Here is a 23,572-nt window from a genome sequence, read left to right on the forward strand (position 1 = left end):
GGGTCGGGCCTGAGCTCTGACACCCCATTCCCACGCCCCTCTCAGGCTCCTTTCACCTGGGATGCCTCCCCCTGCGGGGTCTCCACGGGCCAGGCCCGCCAATCTGCTTTCCCCGGAAGGTACCACCAACCCCTGGGTCTCCCCACCTGCATCCCAGCCCTCAGCCTGGCATCTGGTGCCCTGTGCTCACTGCGCCCCAGGGGCACTGCTCCCTGGGGACCAGCACCCACCCCACCTCCTCCACAGGGCTCCCTGCACTCCCAACCCTGAAGTCCATTCCCACCCCGGTCGCTCACCAGCGTGGTGCCAGATTTGGCCTTTTTCACTGAAGCCAGAGTGACAGGCGTGAGTGCCGGGTCCACCTCTGGCTCCAGCTCTCGCCGCCTGCGCTGTGGAGATGGTGGCCTGTCCCCGGGGGCCTGAGGCAGGAAGGAGGGAGCTTTGCTAAGCAGAGGTGGGAAAGGCTCCCAAAGGGATGTGGGGTGGGGGGGTTATGGGCAATAGGTTTTCTTTTTCTTTTAAAAGAGTATTAATCACATATTTTTGGTTTGGGGTCACACCCGGTGATGCTCAGGAGTAACTCTTGGCTCTGAGCTCAGAGATCACTCCTGGCAGTGCTCACAGGACCATATGGGATGCTGAGGATTAAACTGGAGTCGGCTGCATGCAAGGCAAGTGCCCTCCCGCTGTGCTATCAACTCCAGCCCCCCTGACAGGGGGCTTCCTGCTGTGCCACAAGCAAGGGAGGAGGGAAGGGCAGATCCAGGGTCCTTACTGGGAAGGAGAGGTTGAGGGGGTTGATGAGGCCCCCAGGGGGCTCGCAGGGCCAGGTCTCGTTGCCCTGGACGGTGATCTCCGTGGGGTACAGCAGCCACTTGCCATTGGAGACTTCATAGGGCCACTCCAGCCCTAGGACCAATGTCCCCAGGGCGGCCAGCCCTTCTGCCATCGGACCCACCTGTGGACACAAGGAGTGTCATGGCTCTGGATGCCATCTTACTACCCACTCCTCATGTCCTGGGACCCTGGACCAGGGAAGAAGACCCCTGCCCCCCTGCCCAGGAGCCTCTAGTCCTGAGTGCCCCAAGCATCCTTACCCGGAACTCGTACTTGAGGGGGCTTCCCACGTCCTCCACGGTTTTCATGCCAGACTCGCCCATCACCGTCCCCCCAAAGAAACTCTGCAGCCGGTGCCGCTCCCTGGGGGCACGGAAAATGCAGTGGTCAGGGGGCTGGAGGAGCCTGGCAGAGTGGGGATGACCACTGAGGAGGGTCAGCCACCGCCCCCGGACAGGAGGGGGCCTGCCAGTTCCTCAGCCTCCCTGAGACTCAGTTTCCTCTTTCCTAGAGGCGCTCACAGTAGTGACTTCTGTGAGAAGCCAGTGACACGGAGGGTCTACACAGTCCTTAGCATGATGAAGGACAGACGGGTCCCACTCCTAAAAGACTGAAGGGCCCCTCCTTCGCCTGCTGGTGGACCCCTCCACTGCCATCTTCTTGGCAGGGGCACTCCTAGGAACCCAACCGCATTCCCCTCACGGCTTTCTAAATAAAGTTTTTTAATTCTCTGGTTTTGGAGCCACACCTGGCAATACTCAGGGCTAAACCCTGGCGATGCTCCAGGGACCATATAGAATGCCAGGGCTCAAACCTGGGTCCACCCCGTGGTAAGCAAGCGAGTGCCCTCCCCTCTGTGCTATGGCTCCATCCCCTTCCCTTGCAGCTTTAAAGGGAAGGGAAGTCTGGGGGTGGGGGGGAATATAGGACCGAAGACACGGCCCAGAGAGGGGACCAAGATCTTGGTCCCCCTCGGAGGCAGGAAGCCTTAGCGGGCCAAAGAGGAGGAGGCACCCACATGCTGAGAGAGGCCTGGAGTGTGTAGTCCACCAGCAGAGTCAGGGTGACGGGCTGCAGGTCGTCCTGGCGACTTGACCTGGCGGAGGAAGGCGGAACAGGGGAGCCGAGGTGGCCTTGCTGGGGCTGTGGGCGTCCCTCCCCCGTGGGCACCCTGGTCTCGGGGCGTCACTCACGTAGAGAGTTGCAGCTGCACCTGCAGGTCCTTGGTCTGCAGAGTCACACCGTTGACTTCAAAGATGATGGACAGCTCCATCTGCCATGGGGTCAGAGGGGGATGGGGGGCATATGGAGCCCAGCAGGGAGGAAGGGGCTGAGCTCTGTGCTGGGACCCCACGACCTACTTGACTTCCCCACCCCCCTTGTCTGTCGGTGGCTGTACGACTCTGAGCCTGTTCCTGACACCTTCCCAGTCCATGAGAACTCTCCCCCAGGAAGAGAGCAGAGAGCTGCACTCAGGCCGACATACAGCAGGTGCTCCGCAGACTGCTCTGTCTCTGCGGCTTGCTCAGGCTTTGTGCAAGACTCCAAACCCGCCCCACAGTCCCAGGTCTCGAGGTCCCTCCCTTTTCCCTCTCCTCCCCTCCCCACTCTGGGTCTGCATGGAAAAAGGGGGAGAAGGGAGGAAGCAGGCAGGGAGAAGCTCAAGACCCAGGGGGTCTTGGCAGGTCTGGTCTGGGGCTCACCCTCTGGTTCCGTTTGAAGGGGTTCCCCAGGTCACAAAGCAAGGTCCCGTTGGCCTGGCAGGTTCCAGACTGAGGAAAGAGCCATCAGTGAGTCAGTCGGGGTGGGAGCAGGGTTTGTCCCACCCTCTCCTGGGGCGCTGGGTCACACACCCTCCCAGATGTTCCCCCAGCAGCAGAGACAGAAGGCCCGGCCCAGAGGGAGCCAGGGGACACTAGGAGCCGCACTCACGGGGCGCACTGAGGACAGCAGCAGGGCAGAAGGCAACTCCAGAGTGAGCAGCGCTTCGTGGGCATCTTCCCCAGCCCGTTCGGGGGTCGGCGTGTTGGTCACATTGACGCTCAGGAGCAGTTTCCGAACTTCTCCACTGTACTGGAGCCTGCCGGCAAGGGACCCGGAACTGAGCCCCAAGCCCCGCCCCTGCCCCTGCCCCCTGCTAGTCCCCGCCCCCCCGCCCTGCCCTAGTCTCACCTAGCCAGTGGAGTGCATCCTTCTTGGCCAATCACATAGCTCCTCTCAGACGCTCCTCCCTGAGGCCCCGCCCCTTAGACCAACCCTGCTCTCCCCAACCAATAGGGCGCTGTGCCACAGCTGGTTAGTCCTGAAGCCCCGCCCCTTTCCCGAAGCCCCGCCCTATCCCTGGTGGACCAAGCACTGGCCAGAGCGCACCTGCTCAGCTGCTGGCCTTGTTCCGACATGAAGGCTGCCTGCATCTGCAAGTTGCTGTCACACCTGTTATCGGGCCCGCATTCCTTCTGGAACTGGACCTGGGGATGGACGAACATGTGGGACCCCCCCCACGATCTCGCCCTCCAGCCCTCCCAGCTCCACTCTTCCGCCCCCCACCCCTCGCCCCACCTACCTCGACGTGGTTCTCCAGAGCCTGCGCCTGGTTGAGGACCGGGTAGGCGTCCAAGGACCGCAGCCCCAGCTTGGGGCGCTCGGGCATTCGCAAAGGTAGAGAGTAGTTCATGGAGATGATGATGGGCCGGAGCTTGTCACGGACGTTGTCCTGGGAAGGAGGGTGGGGTGGTCGCATTCTGCACTGCCCTCCCCTTCAGGTAGAAACCTCACATGACCCTGAGTCCCCTCCATCCCTGAAAACACCCCAAGTCACCAGACTGAGCCCTCCCTGGCCTGATCATCTTTCTACCACCTTAATCCACAAGAAGAGGGATAGCTTCCATTAGAGACCACTCTGGGAGGGGGCAGGACTGGGGTCCTGGGGTGCTTTCTATCCTTTTTGTTTGGGGAGGCCACACCCGGCTGTGCTCCAGGGATAGTCCTGCCTCATGAGTTCAGGGATCGCTCCTGGTGGCGCTTAGGAACCATATGGGATGCTGGAAAAGCCCCCTCCATTTCTACCCTTTTGCCTTTAGGTGGGGTGGGGCTTACGCCTCACTCTGGACCTTTCTCCCCAAGATGAGCTGGTTCAAATTTGGCATGTTCACTTTTTGGGGAGATGATGAGCCCTTTAGCTCCCACCCAGTGGGGTGCACTGTACCCCTTTAAGACCTAAGGCCTTCCAGGTCATCCTCCTCTACTTCCATCTCTGGCCTGGGGGGACTCTGATTCCCCACTCCAGGGGTGATGGAGCCCTTGTCCAGCCCATGCTCCTTCCTCACCATCAGCAGCAGGTCCAGGTGCTGGCACCGCGTCTCGGGCATGGAGAAGAAACCATGGAAAACAGCAGACTGGCTGCCCGCAAAGCGAAGCCGGGGTGGCCGGCGCTCCCGGTCGGCCTCCACCGTGTAGGCCAGGGCTAGAGGGGGTGGGCAGGTTAGCAAGGAGCCGAGTGAGACACCCCACCATGCCCTGTTCCCCAGCACTCACTGATGTTTCGCCTGTAGTTCGGGTTCCCAGCACTCTGGTTGTAAGCAAAGCACAGCTCCACCTGTAAGCTGTTGGGTCAGGGGGGCGGAAATGTAGAGAAGGGGCCTGGTCACAGTCAGCCCCAGGTTTCAGCCCTGGTTCTCACCTGTTGTATGGGGCAAGGAGAAACCAGGGCCCTGGGAAGTGGGGGAGAAGGGAACAGGTCTGGGATGTCCTGGCCTCTACTCTCCCAGCTCTCTTTAGGACCACTGAAAATAGGGTGAGAGGTCGCCAATGGGGAAACTGAGACCCTGAGATCAGAAGGAGTTCCTGGAAGTCATCAGTGGCAGGCCCAGCTCGACCTCCTGCAGGGTCCTAGTCGATTTCTGCTACCACCCACTCCTCTGCCCTGTCTCCCTTTGCTTCCTGATCCCATCCTGTCCCCAGTCCCCTCATTCCACAGCCACCTGGCTTCTCACCATCATTCTCACCATCAGAGCTACTAGGAGCTTCCAGCAGCACTGCTCAGGGCTCTGTTTGGCCTCCTGTAGTTTTTTTTTCTTTTTTGGGTCACACCCAGCGATGCTCAGGGGTTACTCCTGGCGGTGCTCGGGGGACCATATGGGATGCTGGGGATTGAACGTGGGTCGGCCGAGTGCAAGGCAAACACCCCTACCATTGTACTATCACTCTGGCCCTCATGTAATTATTATAGCCACCCTGTGAGCTGGTTCCTCTTTTTTGGTTTTTGAGCCACATGCTGGCGCTCAGGGCTTACCCCTAGCTCTGTGCTCAGGGATCACCCCTGCCGGGGCTCGGGAGATCATATGGGATGCTGGGTCTGCAGCCTGCAAGGCAAGCACCCTGCCCACTGTAGTATCATTCTGGCCCCTGCACCGTTAATTCGCATTCACTGTTCTACAGGGGAGACTCTATGGCAGCTCTCTGCCACAGCTGTTTCCTGAGTTTCCCTCTTCTCTCTCCTGGGAGCTCACTCCCCAGAGTGTGTCCCTACCTATGACAGCAGCAATAAGGCTGGGGTGTGAGCCAGGCTTAAACTAGAGAGCTCACTCCTAACCACCATGCCGTACTGCACCCGATTCCCCTGTCATCTCCTGCAAGGAATTTTGCTCTTGCATAAGGCTGGATAAGGAGGGTCATGCTTGCCTCGAGAACCAGTGCTCAAGGTTGGAGCGACAGTTCAGCAGGTGGGGAATTTGCCTTGCACGCGCCCGACATGGATTCAATCTCTGGCACCCCATGTGGTCCCCAGAGCACCCCCAAGAGTAATTCTGGAGTGCAAACCTGGAGTAAGCCCTGAGAATCGCTGGGTATGGCCCCAAAACAAACAAATAAAAAAAGAATCAGTCCTCAGGGTGTGGTTGGGGGGAGTCCAGGACCTGCCTGGCCCCTGGGTGAGGTATCGAGAAGGGGGGTGGCTGGGGGATCTCACCAGGAGGTATCTGTGCAGTGTGCAGGGTCCAGCACGGATGGCGTGGCCACCAAGGTCCTGTACAGGATGTTAATGACAGGCCGTGCCCTGCACAGAAAACATGAACATCAGGGCTGCTCACCGGGCCCAGGCCGGGCTGGGGCAGGTGCTGGAGCTAAATGAACGTGGGGTGCTCCGCCCACGGGGCTGGAGGCGACAAGGTCCCTATGCACGGGGGGGAGGGGGGCTCACCGCAGCAGCACGATGCGGTCCGACAGGCTCCCCACCAGCAGATCGGGGTAGAAATTGTCGTCCACGTCCATCTGCCCACTCAGGGAGTAGCCGAAGGTGGCCAAACCGGGCAGTCCCAGCTGCTCAGCCTGGATGATCTGGGGACAGATGGGAGTGGTGGGGAGAAGGGCCTGCAGGGTGAGCTCAGGGGGCAGAGGGTGGGCAGTGAGGGAAACAAGGGGTGCCCTCTCACTCCCCTGGGCCTCCATACCTGCTGGGGCTGTTTCAGGAGCCCCCTGGAGCTGCCGTGGTAGATGTACACTTTGCCCAAACCCTCGAAAGGGGCTCCCACTGCAATGTCTGGGGAAGAGATGCAGCGGGTCACTCTGGGGGCTGCGGACCCCACATCACCATTAACCCCCTCAATCAGGCCACAGAGCCCAGCTTGGCACTGACCTTACTCTGCCAGCAAGCTCTGAGCATGAGGGACCAAGCATGGGGGGGGCTTATGGGGAGCACTGGGGCCACTGGCACCTGAGTACCTTCTGTGCCAGTGGGTCCGGCATTCTCCTTCCCACCATGCTCCCGACCCCTCCCCCAGGCACCTGCCTCCTCTAGTGACCTTGGCCTGCAGCCCCCCCCCCCGCCCCCCGCTTTATAGATGAGGGCTCAGACCCCGGAATTCCCTAGCCACTAGGAAGCTGAAAGGCGACAGCTGAGGCCAACGTCTCCAGCACACAGCTGGGTGCTAGTGACAGGCCTAGAGTGAACGTGTTAAATGGCAAGACTTAAGTATGTAACTGCATTAAAAACAAAGCCAAACAAACAATGAGGAACCCTTCCCCAGTGCTTCTGAGCTCTAAGTTGGTGTGGGAAAGCCGCTGGCCAGAGAGCTCTGCGGGGAGCGGAGGCGGAGCCCCAGGCCCCCATAGCCCTTGTCTTAGTTAATGGAACTTTCTGGCACCTATTCTGGCCCTTTGCAGGCTCCTCCCTCTTCCCCATGGCTGACAGCGAGCTTCTGGGAAACTGTCTGGGAGGCTGTTGGGGACTGCCAGGCCTGCCGGGGGGGCCCCCATCAAGTCCAAGCCCTTGGTCTGTCCCTCTTCTAACACCCTAAGTCCCACACAGCACAGGTGGTGGCCCCTCTCTCCACGGCTCACGGGTTCCAGCTCCTGTCGTGCCACACCTGATGGGCTGCTTATATATTCTGTAACAGGGGCCAACATCTGGTAGTGCAAGGGAGTTGGGGGCCACTTCTGGCAGAGACTGTCCTGATGTGGCCAGCAGTGCATGGGGACCATCGGGGCCACACCCAGCAGCCCCCCAGAGGCCATGTTGTGCCAGGGATTGAACTCAGGGCCTTATACTTGATGGGCAGGTGCTCTACCACTTGATTTATCTTGGTGGCCCCAACAGAACACATTATTTATTTTAGGTCTTTGGGTCACACCCAACAATGCTCAAGGGTTACTCCTATCTTCGTGGCCCCCAATATATGTTATTATTATTATTATTATTTTAGGTTTTTGGGTCACATCCAGCAATGCTCAGGGATTACTCCTAACTCTGTGCTCAGGAATTGCTCCTGCAAACTGGAGGGTCATATGGGATGCTGGGGATCGAGCCTGGGTCTGCCACTTGCAAGGCAAACACCCTACCCGCTGTACTATTGCTCCAGGCCCCAATACACTGTATTACTGATTTTCTTCTTTATTTATTTTTGCAATGTCAGAAATTGAACCCAGGGCCTCACATGTGTCAGGCATATACTCTACCATGTAGCCACATGCCCAGCCCCTACACTACTGCTCTTAATTCTTTTAGCCTTGCTTCCCACTATCTTTCTAGAACCATCTTTAAAGATATACGGGGGCTGGAGCAATAGCACAGCAGGCAGGGCGTTTGCCTTGCACGCAGCTGACCCGGGTTCAATTCCCAGCATTCCATATGGTCCCCCGACCCGAGCACCGCCAGGAGTAACCCCTGTACATCTCCAGGTGTGACCCAAAAACCAAAAAAAAAAAAAAGATATACAGCTATCATCTCCCAACCCTGTTCCCTCAGGACCATCCCCCACACTATTACCAAAATATAAAGACCCCATTCCTCTGCCTGACTTCCAAAGCACCCGCCTCACACTCCCATCTGTCTTGCAGGTTCATCTTTACCATGATGGTGGCTAGAACTGGGTTACAGGCACATATCCTACCCTCAGGCTGCACCCCCTTGTCCCCCGACATTGTGTACACCCAGCCCAGCCATAGGCCGCCGCTCCAGGAGGCCCTCCGAGCTTGCCTCTGGAGCCCCCTGCACTTCCCTCCTGAGAGCCCTTGAGACCGGGCCCCTCTTCATTTCCTGTGGGGTCCTGTCAAGTGTGGCGTGCAGCTGGCCTTGTCACTGGGTATGCGGGGGCGGAGTCTGGCCCCTACCTTGAAATCCGTCCTGGTTGATGTCACCAATGCTGGCCACAGAGAAACCGAAGGCGGAGCGACTGGGACCGTGGAGATGGAGGGAGGGCTGGGCAGGGAAGGACGTGCCTGCCTGGTTCATGAAGACATAAACGGCACCCCCTACCTCCTCCTTCCTCTCGAAGTAGTAGGGGGCACCCACCAGGAGGTCTTGCCATCTGTGGGAGAGAGAAGGACGGGGGAACGGGGGGTGTGAGGCCAGCCCCTCCCCCGTAAGCCAGCTGTGCCAGGGAAGGCACTCAGCTCTGCTGGTGGCACCTCTGGCCAGGGGTCATGGGAAGGACATGGAAATGCCCTCATGACCCCTCCCTGTGAAGACACATGTCAGACAGAAGCCGTGCAAGCACAGGGCATGCCCCCGAGAGTCAGACAAAGGGCAGAGATAATAAGACAATGAAATGCACCCGGCTTGCAAATAACAGGCAAATGCTCAGAATCCCGTAAGACACTATTCTAAGGCCACCAGAGGGCACGGACGTGCAAATCCCGACAAATGACAGCCAAATGCACGCGGGGAAACCTCCACGTCTCCGCCCTGCCGTGGGCTGATCTGTCCCTGTCCCCGTTCTCCCTGGCCCCGGTGAACATCCCTGGATTCTCACCCATCATTGTTCAGGTCTGCCAGGGCAAGGGCGCTGCCAAAATAGGCGCCCACCTGCGTGCCCTCCAGGATCTGCCTCCTCTGCAGGTCTCCGCCCGCCTCCTGGCTCAGCAAGAGGACAGCGCCCACATGGTGGTGCCGCGGGGCACCGGTCACGATAGTGATGTCCGTGGGGTGCAGGACGGCGCTGCCCACCTGTGTAGAGTACCCTGGGACGGGAAGACGGTGGTCAGTAAGCTTTGTCCCTTTCAGCTCTGGGGCTCCCTCAAGCCTCCACACCATCACCTGGTCTTCAGTTCCCAACTGACCGAGAACGTGGACCCTGATGCCCCCAGTCCTACCATGCGCTGGACTCTTGTTCTGTGAGGGGAGGGACTCTGCCTCTTGGTGCAAACAGTTGGTGCTCAATAAGTATGTGCTAGTTGAACTAAAAGCCACTAGGTAACCGACATCCTGGCCTTGCTCTTCCAGGCCAGAGGGCTGGGAATGCACCCCTTCCTCCCCCCAACCCCCGCCCCCTCCAGTGGGCCGCCAGAAAGACTCACCGATATAGCGGTTTCCTTCTTCCTCCGGGTCCTTGTAACTATATTCAAAATAATCCCAGTCCTTCCGCTGAATCATGTAGCTGTTTCCTTGACAGGGATTTGGGGAGAAGGAGCGTAAGGTGCCACCCTTTTCCCTACTCTGCTCAGCCCCACCTCCCAGACAGAGAGGATAATAACCATTTTATTAGTAAGCACTTCCTCATCTGCAGATCCTCTTTTGCAGTTCAATGAGGCTGAATTATGACCCCATTTTGCAGATGAGGAAAATGAGGCTCCAAACTGTGCAGCGAGGGGCGGAGAGTGGGCTGGTATCTAGTGGACCAGGCTCCTGGAACTGAGGCTGGGCTCTGTGCCATTAGCTTCCCCTGGTCCTGCCCCGAGGTAGGTGGAGGCTTCCAACCCGGCCTGACCCCAGGGTCAGCTGTCAAAAAGAGATCTGGCTGGGGACAGGGAGGAAAGGCAGGTTCTGAAGGACCAGGGAGACAGGACAAAGAGGTCTTCTCAGAGGTCTGCGACTAACCCCCATGCCACCCTGGCAGTCAAGAGAAGATTTGGGGGTGCCAGAGCAACAGTACAACAGGTAGGGCACTTGCCTTGCACACAGCTGACCCGAGTTAGATTCCCGGCATCCCATATGGTCCCCCGAGCACCACCAGGAGTAATTCCTGAGTGCAGAGCCAGGGGTAACCCTGAGCATCCCTGGGTGTGACCCAAAAAGCAAAAAAAAAAAAAAAAGAGAGAGAGAAGATTTGGGGCTCCCCTCTACCTGCTGATTCTGTGACAGTAAAGGTGCAGATATTAGGAGAGGGATGACTTGTGTCATCCCTTTGTGGCCAACAGACAGAGACTGGGTGTGAGCTGTCAGACATCAGAGAGGCAGCCTGTGGCAAGATACAGCATGCCCACCCCCTTTACCATGTGGGGGAGATGCTCCGAGACCCCTCCCAGGTAATGAAATGATGGACCATGGCAATCCCCGTCTATACTGTTTCCCCTATATACCCCCTGCGAGGGTTTATGAAGTCTCCACCGTAATAGGTTCCCAATGAGAACCAAAAGTCTGGTAAGAAACCAAACCTCACAACACCATGCTCTAAGAAAAGCTCTGTGGATGTTCTCCCCTCCTTCAAAATGCCTGACTGTGTGCAATGCTTTTGGGGGTAATTAAATCCTCAGAGGGCAAAACTACAGATGAGTGTTGCTTGTGGATGTCTGACCCAACTCTGCAGCTGCCCCCCCTGCAAACAAGACAAACTCTGTGGACAAACTCGCAAAGTCCCCTCCACCTCTGAGTGCTGGAGAGAGGGAGTGAACCATGTAGTTAGTGGGACTGTTGCGCGATGCCTGAGCAATCAAAAATCAACCCGGGGGGATGGAGCAATAGTACAGCGGGTAGGGCGTTTGCCTTGCATGCGGCCAGCCCGGGTTCAACTCCCAGTATCCCATATGGTCCTCTGAGCACCACCAGGGGTGATTCCTGAGTGCAGAACCAGGAGTAACCCCTGTGCATTGCCAGCTGTGACCCATAAAGAAAAAAAAAAAAATCAACCAGGATGGCTCCAGAAGAAACATAACGTAAGATTCTCGGCCCAGGGGCTGGAGCGATATAGCACAGCAGGTAGGGCATTTGCCTTGCACGCGGCCGACTCGGGTTCGATTCCCAGCATCCCATATGGTCCCCTGAGCACCGCCAGGAGTATTCCTGAGTGCAAAGCCAGGAGGTAACCCCTGTGCATTGCCTGGTGTGACCCAAAAAGCAAAAAAAAAAAAAAAAAAAAAAAAGGATTCTCGGTCCAGGCAGGGAGCACAGCAGGCTGAGCAAGGGCTCCACCTGCGGGAGGCCTGGAGTCCAGCCCCAGCAGCACATGGTCCCCCAAGCACTGCCGGGAGTGACCTGAGAGCTGCATGCTGGGAGCAGCTCTGAGCACCACCTGGTGTGACCCAACAACAGAAAGAAGAGGGGCTGGAGAGACAGTACAGTGGGTAGGGGCTTGCCCGTCACGCAGCTGACTGGGTTCAACCCCTGGCACCCCATAGTGGTCCCCTGAGCCCACCAGGAGTGATCCCTGAGTGCAGAGCCAGGAAGAAGCCCTGAGCACCGCTGGGTGTGGCCCCCAAACAAAAACAAACAAACAAAAGAAACTTAATTAAGAGCTGCTGTGGGCAGCGGCAGGACAGGGCTGAGTGGAAGGGGAACTCTTTCACTCTTCGCTTTACCAGATCTGACCACATGACTTAATTCTGCCACAAGGAGCCTGTTGTATTCGTTTTTCAAGTTTACAGGTGGTTAAACTGGGGTCAGACAAATCCATGATCCAAATTAGGCTTCCCAACTCCCGTTGGTCTCAGTAGAAATAATATGAGTATTATTACACTCATTTTCTATAAAATGGGTATATACCCTACCTTGTGAGTTTTCCTGTTCATAATTTTTTGTGCTTTGCTCCTTTAGAGATGCTCAGGGCTCACTCCTGGTGGTGTTCAAAGGACCATATGTCGTGCTAGGGATTGCGCCCGAGTCAGGCGTGTGCAAGGCAAGTGCCCCACCCACAGTCTGATATCTCCAGCATGCTCCCTGCCCCCTTTTCTGTTGGTTTCCTTGTTTCGTTTCCTTGTTTCCTCCTCCCCTGACCCCAAGCAGAGATCAGGGATCGGGGCCACTTGGTGACCATCTGGTGAGACTCTGCCAACCTGGCTGGCAGTTCAGTACACGGGTAGCAAGGATGATGCACTGGCCCTGCCATGCTGAAGACTGTTTGTACCACTCCAGCGTGCTTGGGTGCCCACGTGGTGCCAGAGTTTGAACCCGGGATGCCTCTGAACACTGAATTCCCAGACCCTTCAGGAGTCTATGTTAAAAATTAGTAAAGAGAGGGCTGGAGAGATAATACAGCAGGCGGGGCACTTGCCTGGCATGTGTCAAGCTGGGTTTGATCCCTGGCACCCTGTATGGTCCCCTAAGCCTCATCAGGAGTGATCCCTGAGCACAGAGCCAGCAGTGAGCCCTGAGCACACTGGGTGTGGTTCCTCCCCCACCAAAAAAAAAAAAAAAGAGTGAAGATGTGTTCAGAGCCAGATGCAAAGTAAGTGCTTTAAAACAGCTGAGTGGGGGCTGGAGTGATAGCACAGCGGGTAGGGCGTTTACCTTGCACGCGGCCAACCCATATGGTCACCTGAACACCACCAGGAGTAATTCCTGACTGCAGAGCCAAGAATAACCCTTGTGCATCACCGGGTGTGACCCCAAAAGAAAAAAAAATTTTAAAAATCCTAAAAATAAAATAAAATAAAATAAAAACAGCTGAGTGGTAGCACAGGGGACCCGTCTCTCCCGCCTGAGGGGTGGGGGAGGTGGGCCGGCTGTCCTGGCAACCATCTGGACAGGGGCTGTACCCCCACCCCCGCTCCGCGCCCTCCTCCGGCCCCCACCTTTCCAGTTGTAGGCCCCGGGGGCGCCGAAGTAGACGGTGTTGTGGGTGAAGCCGCCGCTGACGCCCAGCTGGCACATGCCCGTCTGCAGGTAGTTGTTGTTGCTGTCGCACATCTCATTGTGGTAGGTCTGCCACTCGTCGTGGGAGTCCAGCTGCAGGTCGTTGCCCCGCACGTAGCACTTGCCCACCATGCGCCGCTGGTCCTCCTCCCCCGACCACAGCACCTTGGTGTAGCGGTGGGCACAGACCTGGGGACCACCCCCAAACACACACAGCCTGAGCACCGTGCGGGGGCTGGGACAGTGGCGCAGCCAGCCGCCACCCCCCACCCCCGCCCTGCACCCTGCACTCAGAGGCACAGAGCAATCTGAGGGCTGGGGGCACACTTTTTGTTTCTTTTATCTTTTGGGGAAGGATCACACCCTGCAATGCTCAGGAGTTACTCCTGATTCTGCACTCAGGAATTATTCCTGGTGGTGATTGGGGAACCATACGGAATGTCAGGGATGGAACCCAGGTGAGCAGCGTTCAAGACAAACACCCTCTATAGTATCACTCTGGCCCCTAGGGGCACCTTCTGCAGAGGTGGATGGCGTGGGGGTTGACAGCCTGGCCCAAGGGAAAGGGAAAGGTGCTGGAGCAATAGTACAGCGGGTAGGGCGTTTGCCTTGCACGCGGCTGACCCGGGTTTGATCCCCAGCATCCCATATGGTCCCCCGAGCACCGCCAGGGGTGATTCCTGAGTGCATGAGCCAGGAGTAACCCCTGTGCATCACCAGGTGTGACCCAAAAAGTCAAAAAAAAAAGGGAAAGGAAAAAGGACGCAGGGACTTGGGGTTCCGCTCTTGGGTCTCCGAGGAGCTAGACGCAGAGCAGACAGAGGGACGGCTTCTCTGCAGTGGCCAGAGGACCCTGCCCTCACCACGAGGTGAGAGCCACAAGCACGGGGGCAGCCCTTCTGCCTGCTGCTCACACAGTCACACTTCTAAGTGTTCCGAGGCCCCTGTGGGGGGTGGGGGACCTTTCACGGAGAACAAACCTGGGACCCCACATCTGGGTAGAGACGGAGAAGGGGCCAACCCAGACTGTGGGCCTGCTCTGAGCACTGCAGCTGGGCTGTCCCGCCTCTCGCCCACCCGCCAGAACCCCGGCAATGGCAATGGAGGTGCTTTTCGAACGGCCTGGGTGCTAGGGAAAACCCGGACACAGACTCGGTTCTGGTTCTCTTGCCCTGGTGCCCCCCTTCCTGATGTGAGTCATTGCTAACAGTAGAACGTGGTGTGAAGGCACGAGGGGGGTTGCAGGGGACGCCACTGTGGCTGGAACCTACCCCACCCCCCTCAGGAGCCATGCAGGGGGGCACCAGAGGTCTTGGTCTGCATGAACCAAGACAAACAGTATGGGGGGGCGCAGACGTCACCACACGGTGGCTAGGGGAGGGGGTGGGTGGCCACTGATGGGAAGGGGACAGTTTCTCTGCAATGCAGCAAATATGCTCCTGCTCCTCCGTGGGTACTGGCTGCCCGTGTGCATAACTGGTCAAAACCGATCGCAACCTCAAAACTCTGCATTTCTGCGGTGCCTGAACTTCATGTGACTTAAAGAACAAATCTTTTTTTTTTTCCTTTTCGGCTGTATCATCAACCTGGAAACTGATACCAGCGCTGAAGAATGTGGGCACGGGGGCCAGCGGACAGCAGGGAGAGGCCTCGACACACATGAGCCACATAATCCGGGCTCCCGGGGCTGCAACGCTTCCGCCCGCCTCCCCGGAAGGAGCGTGCCAGCCCACACCGCCTCAGGGCCTCGCTGCCCTTTCCCTCCTCGGAGTCGGAGTTCCCAATGCTCTCTGCTCAGTTCCCACGGAGGGCTCGCGGGTGAGGGGGGGCCAGGGGTGTGTGCAGGGAGGATGTGGGTGAATCAGACGGAACCCGGCCGGGCTAGCCCTTGGAAGATCACCGGCCCCCACCCCACGAGAAAGGCAGGTACCCACAGCGCCCCACAACTGCACTCGAGCATGGGCGAGACCCCAGCCCCCAGCCTGAAGCCCCCTCTTCTGCCACCCCGTCTCTCCCCTAGCACCTCGGCGTGTGTCTGGGTCGAGAGGGGCTGCCCACTCACCAGGACTCTGCCTGCAGGACCCTGGCTGGCCACGGTCACCCCCAGCCACATGTCTTCAATGATGTGGTGATTCGGGTCACCTGCAGGGATGATGACACGGAGGGATCATTGAGTCAGGGCACACCATCCTCCCAGTGCCCGGGCCCTCCAGCGGGCAGGCTTTACCCTCCTGGGATGCCCGCCACACACACACACACACACACACACACACACACACACACACACACACAGACACACACAGGGTACCTCCCTGGCCCCAGCAGCAGCCTGCACCTCGTCCCAGATGACCCCGCTCTCCGCGGCCCCCTCTTCTGTGCTGGGTGAGAAGCAGCTGGGCCCTGCCCGGGCCAGTCCCCTCTCCCCTCCTGCCCTCTCTCTCCATGCCACCCTCCAGCACGCCTCGGCCCTGTGCCTCACTTTTCTCCGTGATGTCCATCCGCTCGCAGTCGTCCTTGAGGCCAGTGAGGGGGCACGAGTACACGGCTCCAGTGCGGTTGGTGTAGCCATCAGGCACGGCCAGGTCCCGGGGGGCGCCAGCGAGGAGCCTGGGGGTGGGGGGCAAGGGGGCAGGTGGGTCTGGGCTCTCCTCCCCACGGGCGCATCAAACAAGCCCTCAGCCGGAGCGTCCTGGACACCCGCTCTGCTGCGAGCCAGGTGCTCGCAGGGGGTGGAGAGTGGAGATGACCCCTGGCACTGCCCTCTAGCAGGGATCAGGGCAGAGGCGGGCAGGAAGGAGCCAGACACCCATGGTCAGCTGCAGGAAAGGGCAGCAGGGCCGGATTCTGCGGGGGCAGTGCCCCCCCAGGTCTGCAGTGGAGGACGGGGTGTGGGGAGAAGCGTGTTCCCCAGGTGGAGAGAAGCGGAAGGCACTTCCAGCGAAGGTACAGCCTGTCCACAGCCAGGAAGCATGAGCAAGCCGGTGACTCAGTGGCTGTCAGGCCCTGGGGACAACTGAGTCCTGGGGCCGGGGAGGGTGGGCTCAGAGGCCGCAGAAGGATTTCTAGCAAGAAAGTAACCAGGCAGGCCTCTGGGCCAGATGCAGGAGGCAGGCAGGAGGGTGGCCTGGGCCCCACAGCGACCCAGAAGGATCTCGCCCAACCCCACCTGACATGGGCACCTCGGGGCTGGGGGAGGGGGTAGGGCACTGAGTATCCCCAGGGCCGAGCTCCTGGACGGCGGACGTGAGTGTGGGGTGGGCCAGACCACAGTCCTGGTTTCCGGGCACCCTGCCCCCGCCCCTGCCTCCTGCTCGTCTTAACGACACAGTCCCCACGTTCCTGCAGAACGCTTCGGGCCCAGCACCCTGCCCAGACTGGACCAGGAGAGGCGGGCCTCGCCCCTGACATCACATCTCAGGAGGGGCTCCTGGGGCGTGTGATGGAGGCAAACCCTCAGCCCGCCACAGCCCACCTGCATGGAGGCCTGACATGGGTGCACAGCACCTGCACCCCGAACGCTGCCAGCCCCGCGTCCGAAGAACCCTATCCTTTCTTCTCCACGCAGCCTCTGGGTGCTCAGCGGGGGCCACCCCACTTCCGGGGTCCCCGCACCTGGCCCCGGCCACGCAGTCGTCCCCCCCTTCCCCCGAGGCTCCCCGCCTGGGCTCTGGGCTCCTGCCAGAGTCTGGAGGTGCCTGGCAACAGCCCTGCGGGGACCTGTGCAGGGAGCGGGTGGGGCAGGGCCTGGGCATGCCGGGGCCTGGGCGCCTCCGCCCGCCCACGGGGTGTCAGGAATGCGCCGCTGCAGGGCGCAGGGGGAAGGGGCGGGACCTCAGCACAGCTCGGCCTCACCTCAGGTAGGTGCAGCCGCCGCCGCTGGCCCCCGGAGCAGGTGGGTGGCAGTTAGCCACCTGCACGGGCCCGGGAGGGCGAGTCCACTGCGTGACTCACTCCCTGAGGACAGTTTGTCCCGGTGGTGGGGGAGAGGAGGAAGCCGGGAGCCTCTGCAGGAGCCTAAGGCCAACATCTGGGGTCCCTGGAGCCTGGAGGGAAGTTTCCTCTCCCTCTGTGAAGGGGGGACGGCAGCTGTGCCCCCACCAGCCTGTCCACGGTCTCATGCAGCCACGGGGCTTTCTGGGTGCAAAACCACAGCTGAAGGGAGCACCCATGTTCTGATTTCTTTTGGCCCCGGGACTGGCCTTTCCAGAACCCAGGAATGTCCGTCCACCCCCTGCCCTCCCGCCGCCCCCCCCCCCACATTGGGGAACCTGGAGCAGAGGTGGGGGAGGGGCAGGGACGGGGATGGAACACTTTTAGGAGGTGGGGACCAGCGAGCTCCAAGTGTGGGCTTGGCCGGGGCTGCCCAGGTCCTTCCAGGGCAGAAGCCCAGGTCTGGCTGGAGGAGGAGGCAGGGGTGTGGCTACCGTGGCCCTGCGGGGTCTCTGGGGAGCCCAGCTTGCACTCCCGGTCGGTCGGTCGTGTGAGGCAAAGCAAGTGCTGCTGCCAGGCCACTGGCCCATGCTGCCCTGGCAGGGGGCAGAGGAGCAGAACGGCCAGGCCCTCCCAACCCCTTAGTCTCAGAGGCGACGGAGGGACCCCTCCTCTTATAAGGCTTTGCGGGGTACCCTGAGGACAGGGCTGGCCCTGGGTAGTGGCCACTGAACTGAAATAAATCCCCTGCCTCCCCACCCTCCCCCTGCATCAGCCCGTGCCCACTGATGGGCAACGGGGCAGTGCCAGTGCCCTAATTCTGGCCCCACATCCCAGCCCCTCCCCCCAGATTCCACAGGGAGCCCCCCCCATCCCACCCCCACAACCCCCTTAGAGTATTTTTAGCTCCTACTTGGCCTGCGCGGAGGCCCTTTAAGGCCCTCTGGCTCCCAGCCCGGGATCCAATGGGTCTATAGCCAGAGGCCTGGGCGTGGAGGGGGAAGGTAGGTAGGGTGCAGGGGGCCGGGCTCAGCGTCAGCAGCAGTCAGGTAGGGAGAGCCAGGGGGCAGGAGGGCAATGCAAACGACCCGCAAGCGAGCACCCACACCCTCTGTTGGGGCTGCACACCCAGCCCTCCCAGACCACCAGCCAGGGTGGCGCAGCCGTCCAGGGGCTGCCCGGCGGCTCTGGGAGGAAGGAAGATGGCAGACAGCCGCCTTCCTGGAGTCAGGTGGGTGATGGGGGCGCCGGAAGACCAGCCCCTGAGTGAAACAGCCCTTCAAGGGCAACCAACAGCTGCCCTTTGATCTGCTCAGACAGCCCCTCCGGGTCTCTGGGCGCCCCCCTCCCGCCGTGCCTCGGTCAGGGAGAAGCACCTCCTTGCCCTGCTACCCCCCCGCCCCCGACCGCCCTCTTCCCCAGCCAGTTCACAGCAAACGGAGCCACTAAGCAGAAAACACAGAAGTGGAGACGCCAAGGGATTGAGGGGGTCGGGGCCTGGAAGTGTTCAGGCTGGCGGTCAGCTGCCCCCAAAGAGCAGACAGTCCCCGCGGGGCAGCGGGCCGGGGAAAAACTGGAGAAAGAGTCAGTCAGGGTCTACCTCCCCGATGCCTCTTCTCAGGGGGCCCTGGAGGGCTTCAGGGGGAGATTCCCATGAACTTCGAGGGACAATGAGGCCGGCAGAGCGGCCAGGGTCCTGGCCAGCCTCCACTCCAGGCCGGGAAGCAGGCTGGGGAGGGGCCGTGCGGGCTCTGAGTCCCCAGCTGGGGGGCGGGGAGGGGGGCCGTGCTCTCAGACGCCTGGATCCCAGCCCTGTGCCAATCCTGCTGCCCGAATTAACCATCTCCCCAGAGCCTGCTCCCGTGGTAGCTGAAACAGCAGCCCTCTCCCGTCCCCTCCCCTACTTCTGCTGCCCACCCAGCCCCCTCTCTCCCCTTGGTGACTCAGCCCAAGAACCGGAGCAACAAGCCGGAGGAAGCCAGAGATGCAGAGAGAGGCTTGGTGGAAAGAACACGGTGTGTCTTTCCCCTTGCCTGGCACCATAGCGCCAGCCCCTGTCGGACCCCTGCAGCCATTCTTCACACCGCCTCCCCTCCATCCCGCTCGACGCGGTGGGCACCGACCCCCCGGCCCATGCAGGCAGGCAAGGTCGAGCCCCTCTTCTGATTTTCCTTTCCTACGAGGCTAGGCTCCCCCCGGCCTCCCGCCAGTCTGAAGCTCCCTGGCACGGCCGCGTGGACTGGAAGTGCCCTCAGCACGCAAGGCCTGGTGCCGGCGGCTACGGCTGCAGCGCCGCTTCCTCTGGCACGAGCCTCGCGGGCTGCCAGGCGTCTGCCCCGCGCGGGGAAACGTGTTGCAGGAGCCCACGGCAGGTACGCTCGTCCCTGCCTGCCTCAGCCATGACCTCATCTTCGCCATGCCCCAGCCTTCCCCGCCTCCTGCCGCCCAGACACCCTCATTTCCAGGCAGGGGTGAGACGGGAGCGAGCACCCACAGTCCACCTCACCCAGGAAGGGGACGGCGGACTGGGGGCCCCGGGCGGTGGGGGCGGGGTGGCCCACCACCAGTTCCCGGAGGAGTTAAGTCCTTCTCCTGTCCCCGGGGTCCCGGCCTCTCGCTTCTACTCCACAGTGCTCACTTCCAGAGCCTCAGGAATGGGGATCTGGCTGGGGTGAGCCGCTGAGGCCGTGGGCAGAAAAAAAACCTCGGTCCAGAGACGAAGCCCGTGGGGCAGGCGAGGGCACAAGGCTGGGTTTTAACCATTTTTAGAAGAAGGCGTCCTCTGGGAGGACGACGGGAGCCGGGCGCTTTCCGGAACAGACACTCGGGGGTCCGAGGCACCTCCAGGGGTCCCCACCTCTCCCGAAAGCCTCTCAGCCTCAGGCTCAGCGCTTACTGGGGCCCAAAGGCTCCCCCTCCGGCCCTCCGAAAGGACTCTGAGGCCCACTAGAATACAACATGGCAACTGGACCTGTCGCCCCCGGGGCCCTACGCCCAGGCAGCTGCGCTCAGCTGGCCCCACAGCTGGCCGCCCGCGCGAGCAGCCCAGCTGGCTTGCCCCGACACCAGTGAGCAGATTCGGAGAGCTGCGCTGAGCCAAGAGACAGACACCACCGGCCCCCTCATCCCCGAGGAAACCCCGAGCCACCTGCCTTCCCGGGTTCCTTTGTTTCAGAACCTGCTGGGGTGTCCCCAAGCAGGAAGAGCACAGCCTCTCTGCCAGGCGCTCTCGGGGTCAAGGAGAGACAGCCAGGTCATGGCCCGCACACAGGGCCCTTGGCGTCGCAGCAGGCGAACGCTGAGCATTTGATACACACTGCCCAGGCTGAAGGCCACTGTCCCAGCCTTCCCCTGCAGGGGGCCGGACCCTCCCTGAGGAATCGAGGGCTGGCTGGTGGGAAGGTCCCAGGGCAGGCCTCGAGGCTGGAGCCTTTTCTCTCTCCACAGCTGGCCTCTGAGTGGCCAACAGAGGCAGGAAGAAGCAGATGTGGTCCATGTGTCCCAAAGTGGGTGACATCACTCCCCCTTCCCCGCCCCCCTGCCCCGGAATGCTGGAACCAACCGGAAGGCAGTATAGTAGCCTTGGGTACCATGATGGGGAAGGCGGGTAGGTGGGTGGGTGGGGGCCGTTCCATTTGTCTGTTTAAGGAAGGCAGAGTTCCAGGGCAGGCTCTGAGTGTATTTTTCAGCTTGGGACCCTCTGATCTAGACCTGGGTCCAAACAATGGGGAAAACTGGTCCCGAAAAGGAAGCTTTTGCTCAAGGTCACGCAGCCCGGGGGTGGGGGGGGCGGTGTGGCCAGAATCCTATTTCCTCTGATTTCCAGTCTGATCTCTTCAAAAGTGGCTGTCTTAGAGCCCGAAGGTTCAGCATTGAAAATTAAACAAGGATCTTCTCTAGGCTGACAGAAAAGAGCACCAACAGGGGAACCGGTGCTGATGGTCAGGTGGGGTCCGTCTAGAGGAAGGTCAGCTTAGACCAGACCCAAGTCAAAATCACAAAGATCAGGCTGGGAAGGAGAGCGGCGGCTTCTGGGGAAGTTCCGTGGACTTATGGCCAAGTTCAGGTAGGAGCCTGGGCGGGGGCTGGGCCAGGGGCTGGGCCAGCAGGACGTGGTCACTGCTGGAACGGAGTCTGGACTTTGGACTGTGTAAGCTTCCTCAAGTCTCTCAGGGCCTCCACCAGAGCTGGAGTTCTAGCACATCCCTTATCTGGGGCGGGGAGAGAGCTCCAAGGGCTGCCAACAGCCTGCCAACCCGGGGCTCCTGTTTAGCGCCTGGCCTCCTGGGGTCTCACAAGCACAGCCTGTGCCTGCCGCCCTCCGGGTGGCTCCCACCTCCCCCACCAAAGTGAGGCAAACAAGAAACCAAAATGAGGAAATGAGGAGCACACTCTTTGTCTGACCATCCTCTCCGGCTCCCTGGGGTTAGAAACTAGGCCTGTGGATTTTGGATTTCTGGTAGCTGCCCCAATGCAGAGAGGAAGCGGGAGCCTGCCGGTGGTGGCCTTCCCTCCCCAGGCAGCCCCCCATTCCCCGGGACACAACACCGGGGAGGAGTGGGGGGGCCCAGCATCTGCGGGTAGGAGTGGGGGGGCCCTGCATCTGCGGGTGGGAGTGGGGCGCAGGGGGGGCTGAGCAGCTGGGTTTGATCTCCCACCCCTCTCCAACGCGCAGGGCCCTTGCCCCCTCCTCCTTGCAGCTGTTGGGGAAGGAGAAGAGAAGAGAAAAACACCATTTCCCTCTTCAAACCAAAACAAACACACTCAGGGTCGAGGATTCAACATGAATCTGTGGAATGCAAGGAAGATGTCTGGTGGGAGGGAGGGGTCACGCGGGGGTGGGGGAGGAGACCCAGGCAGCGGCTGGGACAGCCCATCCGCGCCCCCCCCCCACCCTATAGGGGTCAGAAGGAGCACCTGGACAGCTCCAAGACGCCCAGACGGGCCCATCCCCTCGGGCCCATCCCCTCGCTCTCGGCAACCGCCAGGCCGGGAGAAGGCGCCCAGGCGCTCTGCGGAGGGTGTGGCCGGCTCTGCAGAGAAACTGGGAGATGCGGGGGTGGGGGGCGCCTAAACGCTCATGTTCAGAGCCTCTTCCTAGGGAAGCGGAAAGGGGCTCCCCTAGGTGTCCCTCTCCCCTTTCCCCTGCAGCCCCGGAGCCTGCAGAGAGGCGCCTGGTACAGCAGGACAGGAAGGGGACCTGCGCACGGGGACTTCTCCTCCGTGCTCAGTCAGGCTCAGGAGGCCGAGGGGCCGCGTCTAGACAGGGTTCTGGCCAGGTCAGCAGCAGTAGCCGGTGATTACTGCCCACCCCCCCACACACCCATCTTCTGCTTCCCGCCAAACCCCAGCCGCCCGCAGCCAGCGGGCTCCCGGGTCCCGCCCCCTTCCATCCCCATCTCCAGGCGGGTGGCCGCCCGGATTGCGCCGACCCCGGCTGGGGTGGGGGGTCCCGCCCCCGCCGCGCGCCCCCCGCCAGCCCCACTCACAGGTAGCGCTGCTGCCGCTCCGTCTGCCGGTGGAGGGCGACCGAGTAGCCAAAGAGGCTGCCAGGGTTCCAGGCCTCCTTCACCACCAGGAACCGGGTGTCCAGGTTGAAGGCGGAGGCGACGCGGCCGCCGGCCGCCACCATCAGCACGACGAGGGCGCAGAGCCGGGCGCGCGGGGCGCGCGCGGCCCGGCGGGGACCCGGGCCCATGGCCGGGGGCTGGCGGGGGGCGGGCTGGGGGTGTGCGTGGGGGGGGACCTGTTCACCTGCTCCCCGCCTCGCCCGCTCCCGCTCCGCTTCTGCCACGGGGGGACGCGCTCCGATTCGCCCTCCCGGACCCGGCGGGTGTCCACCGCCTGCCCCGACGCCCGCCCGCACCCGACTCGGGCACCCGCCCCGCGCGCTCCGCCCCGCCCGCCCCGCCGCGGCCGCGCCCCCTCGGCCGCGCGAGCGCCGCGCACCGGCCTGGGCGGCCGCTCGGCACCGGCGGGACGAGAGGGAGGGTCCCGGGCCGCGCGCCCCGCCTCCCCGCGCCCTGCCCCGCACCTCCCCACCTTGCGCGCCCGGACCCGGCTCCGCTTTCCTTCCGGGGAAGGAGAAAAGGTCCCCGCGCCCGCCGCCGCCTCTTAAAGGCGCAGCGCGGCCCCGCCCGCCTCATCCTTCCCGACCCGGCTCCGCCCTACACCCCCCTAAACACCTGTCCGCGGCCCCCACCGCCTCGGACGGCCCCTCGCGGCCCCTCGCTTCTCCTCCGGGCGGCAGAGGGGGTCCGGGCGGGACCGGGGGTCGGGTCGGGGTGTATTCCTGCCGCTGCGCCCGGAGAGGCCGCCCTGCCCGGCGCAGCCACCCTGCCCGCCCTGGCACGGAGCGCCCTGGCGCTTGGCGCATCTGGGCATCGACGTCCGCGCGCACACCCCAGCGACACCCGATTGGTCCCCAGACAGGCTGTGAGACCGGGAAGGACGGCTTTGATGTCTCCGTTTTTGTTTTGTTTTGTTTTTTTCCCCCCTACTCCTTCGCATTCAGCCTCTGCGCGC

At 61.3% G+C, this 23,572-nt stretch overlaps 1 protein-coding gene across 2 annotated transcripts in view; it reads right to left on the reverse strand.

Moving 5' to 3' along the window:
- ITGA3 (integrin subunit alpha 3) overlaps positions 1 to 23,347 on the reverse strand; it is a 33,701-nt gene extending 10,354 nt beyond the window's left edge. Inside the window, exons 1-22 of one of the 2 annotated variants that reach the window (XM_055133675.1) lie at positions 23,233 to 23,347; positions 22,537 to 22,769; positions 15,597 to 15,724; positions 15,180 to 15,259; positions 13,057 to 13,306; positions 9,628 to 9,714; positions 9,084 to 9,291; positions 8,443 to 8,639; positions 6,285 to 6,373; positions 6,035 to 6,171; positions 5,804 to 5,890; positions 4,372 to 4,439; positions 4,164 to 4,300; positions 3,401 to 3,550; positions 3,208 to 3,305; positions 2,770 to 2,917; positions 2,541 to 2,609; positions 2,031 to 2,110; positions 1,856 to 1,933; positions 1,098 to 1,200; positions 776 to 958; positions 297 to 419 (exon numbers count right to left, since the gene is read on the reverse strand). In XM_055133675.1, coding sequence (XP_054989650.1) covers positions 297 to 419; positions 776 to 958; positions 1,098 to 1,200; positions 1,856 to 1,933; positions 2,031 to 2,110; positions 2,541 to 2,609; positions 2,770 to 2,917; positions 3,208 to 3,305; positions 3,401 to 3,550; positions 4,164 to 4,300; positions 4,372 to 4,439; positions 5,804 to 5,890; positions 6,035 to 6,171; positions 6,285 to 6,373; positions 8,443 to 8,639; positions 9,084 to 9,291; positions 9,628 to 9,714; positions 13,057 to 13,306; positions 15,180 to 15,259; positions 15,597 to 15,724; positions 22,537 to 22,745 — 2,709 coding nt within the window. In that variant the 5' untranslated portion in view covers positions 22,746 to 22,769; positions 23,233 to 23,347. Of the gene's footprint in view, positions 1 to 296; positions 420 to 775; positions 959 to 1,097; positions 1,201 to 1,855; positions 1,934 to 2,030; positions 2,111 to 2,540; positions 2,610 to 2,769; positions 2,918 to 3,207; positions 3,306 to 3,400; positions 3,551 to 4,163; positions 4,301 to 4,371; positions 4,440 to 5,803; positions 5,891 to 6,034; positions 6,172 to 6,284; positions 6,374 to 8,442; positions 8,640 to 9,083; positions 9,292 to 9,627; positions 9,715 to 13,056; positions 13,307 to 15,179; positions 15,260 to 15,596; positions 15,725 to 22,536; positions 22,954 to 23,232 lie in introns of those variants that run through there. The other variant, XM_055133676.1, reaches the window with a different exon arrangement.
- Between the last annotated feature and the right edge of the window lie 225 nt (positions 23,348 to 23,572).

The sequence above is a fragment of the Sorex araneus genome, chromosome 3 (assembly GCF_027595985.1).
Source record: "Sorex araneus isolate mSorAra2 chromosome 3, mSorAra2.pri, whole genome shotgun sequence".
Taxonomy (NCBI): Eukaryota; Metazoa; Chordata; class Mammalia; order Eulipotyphla; family Soricidae; genus Sorex; species Sorex araneus.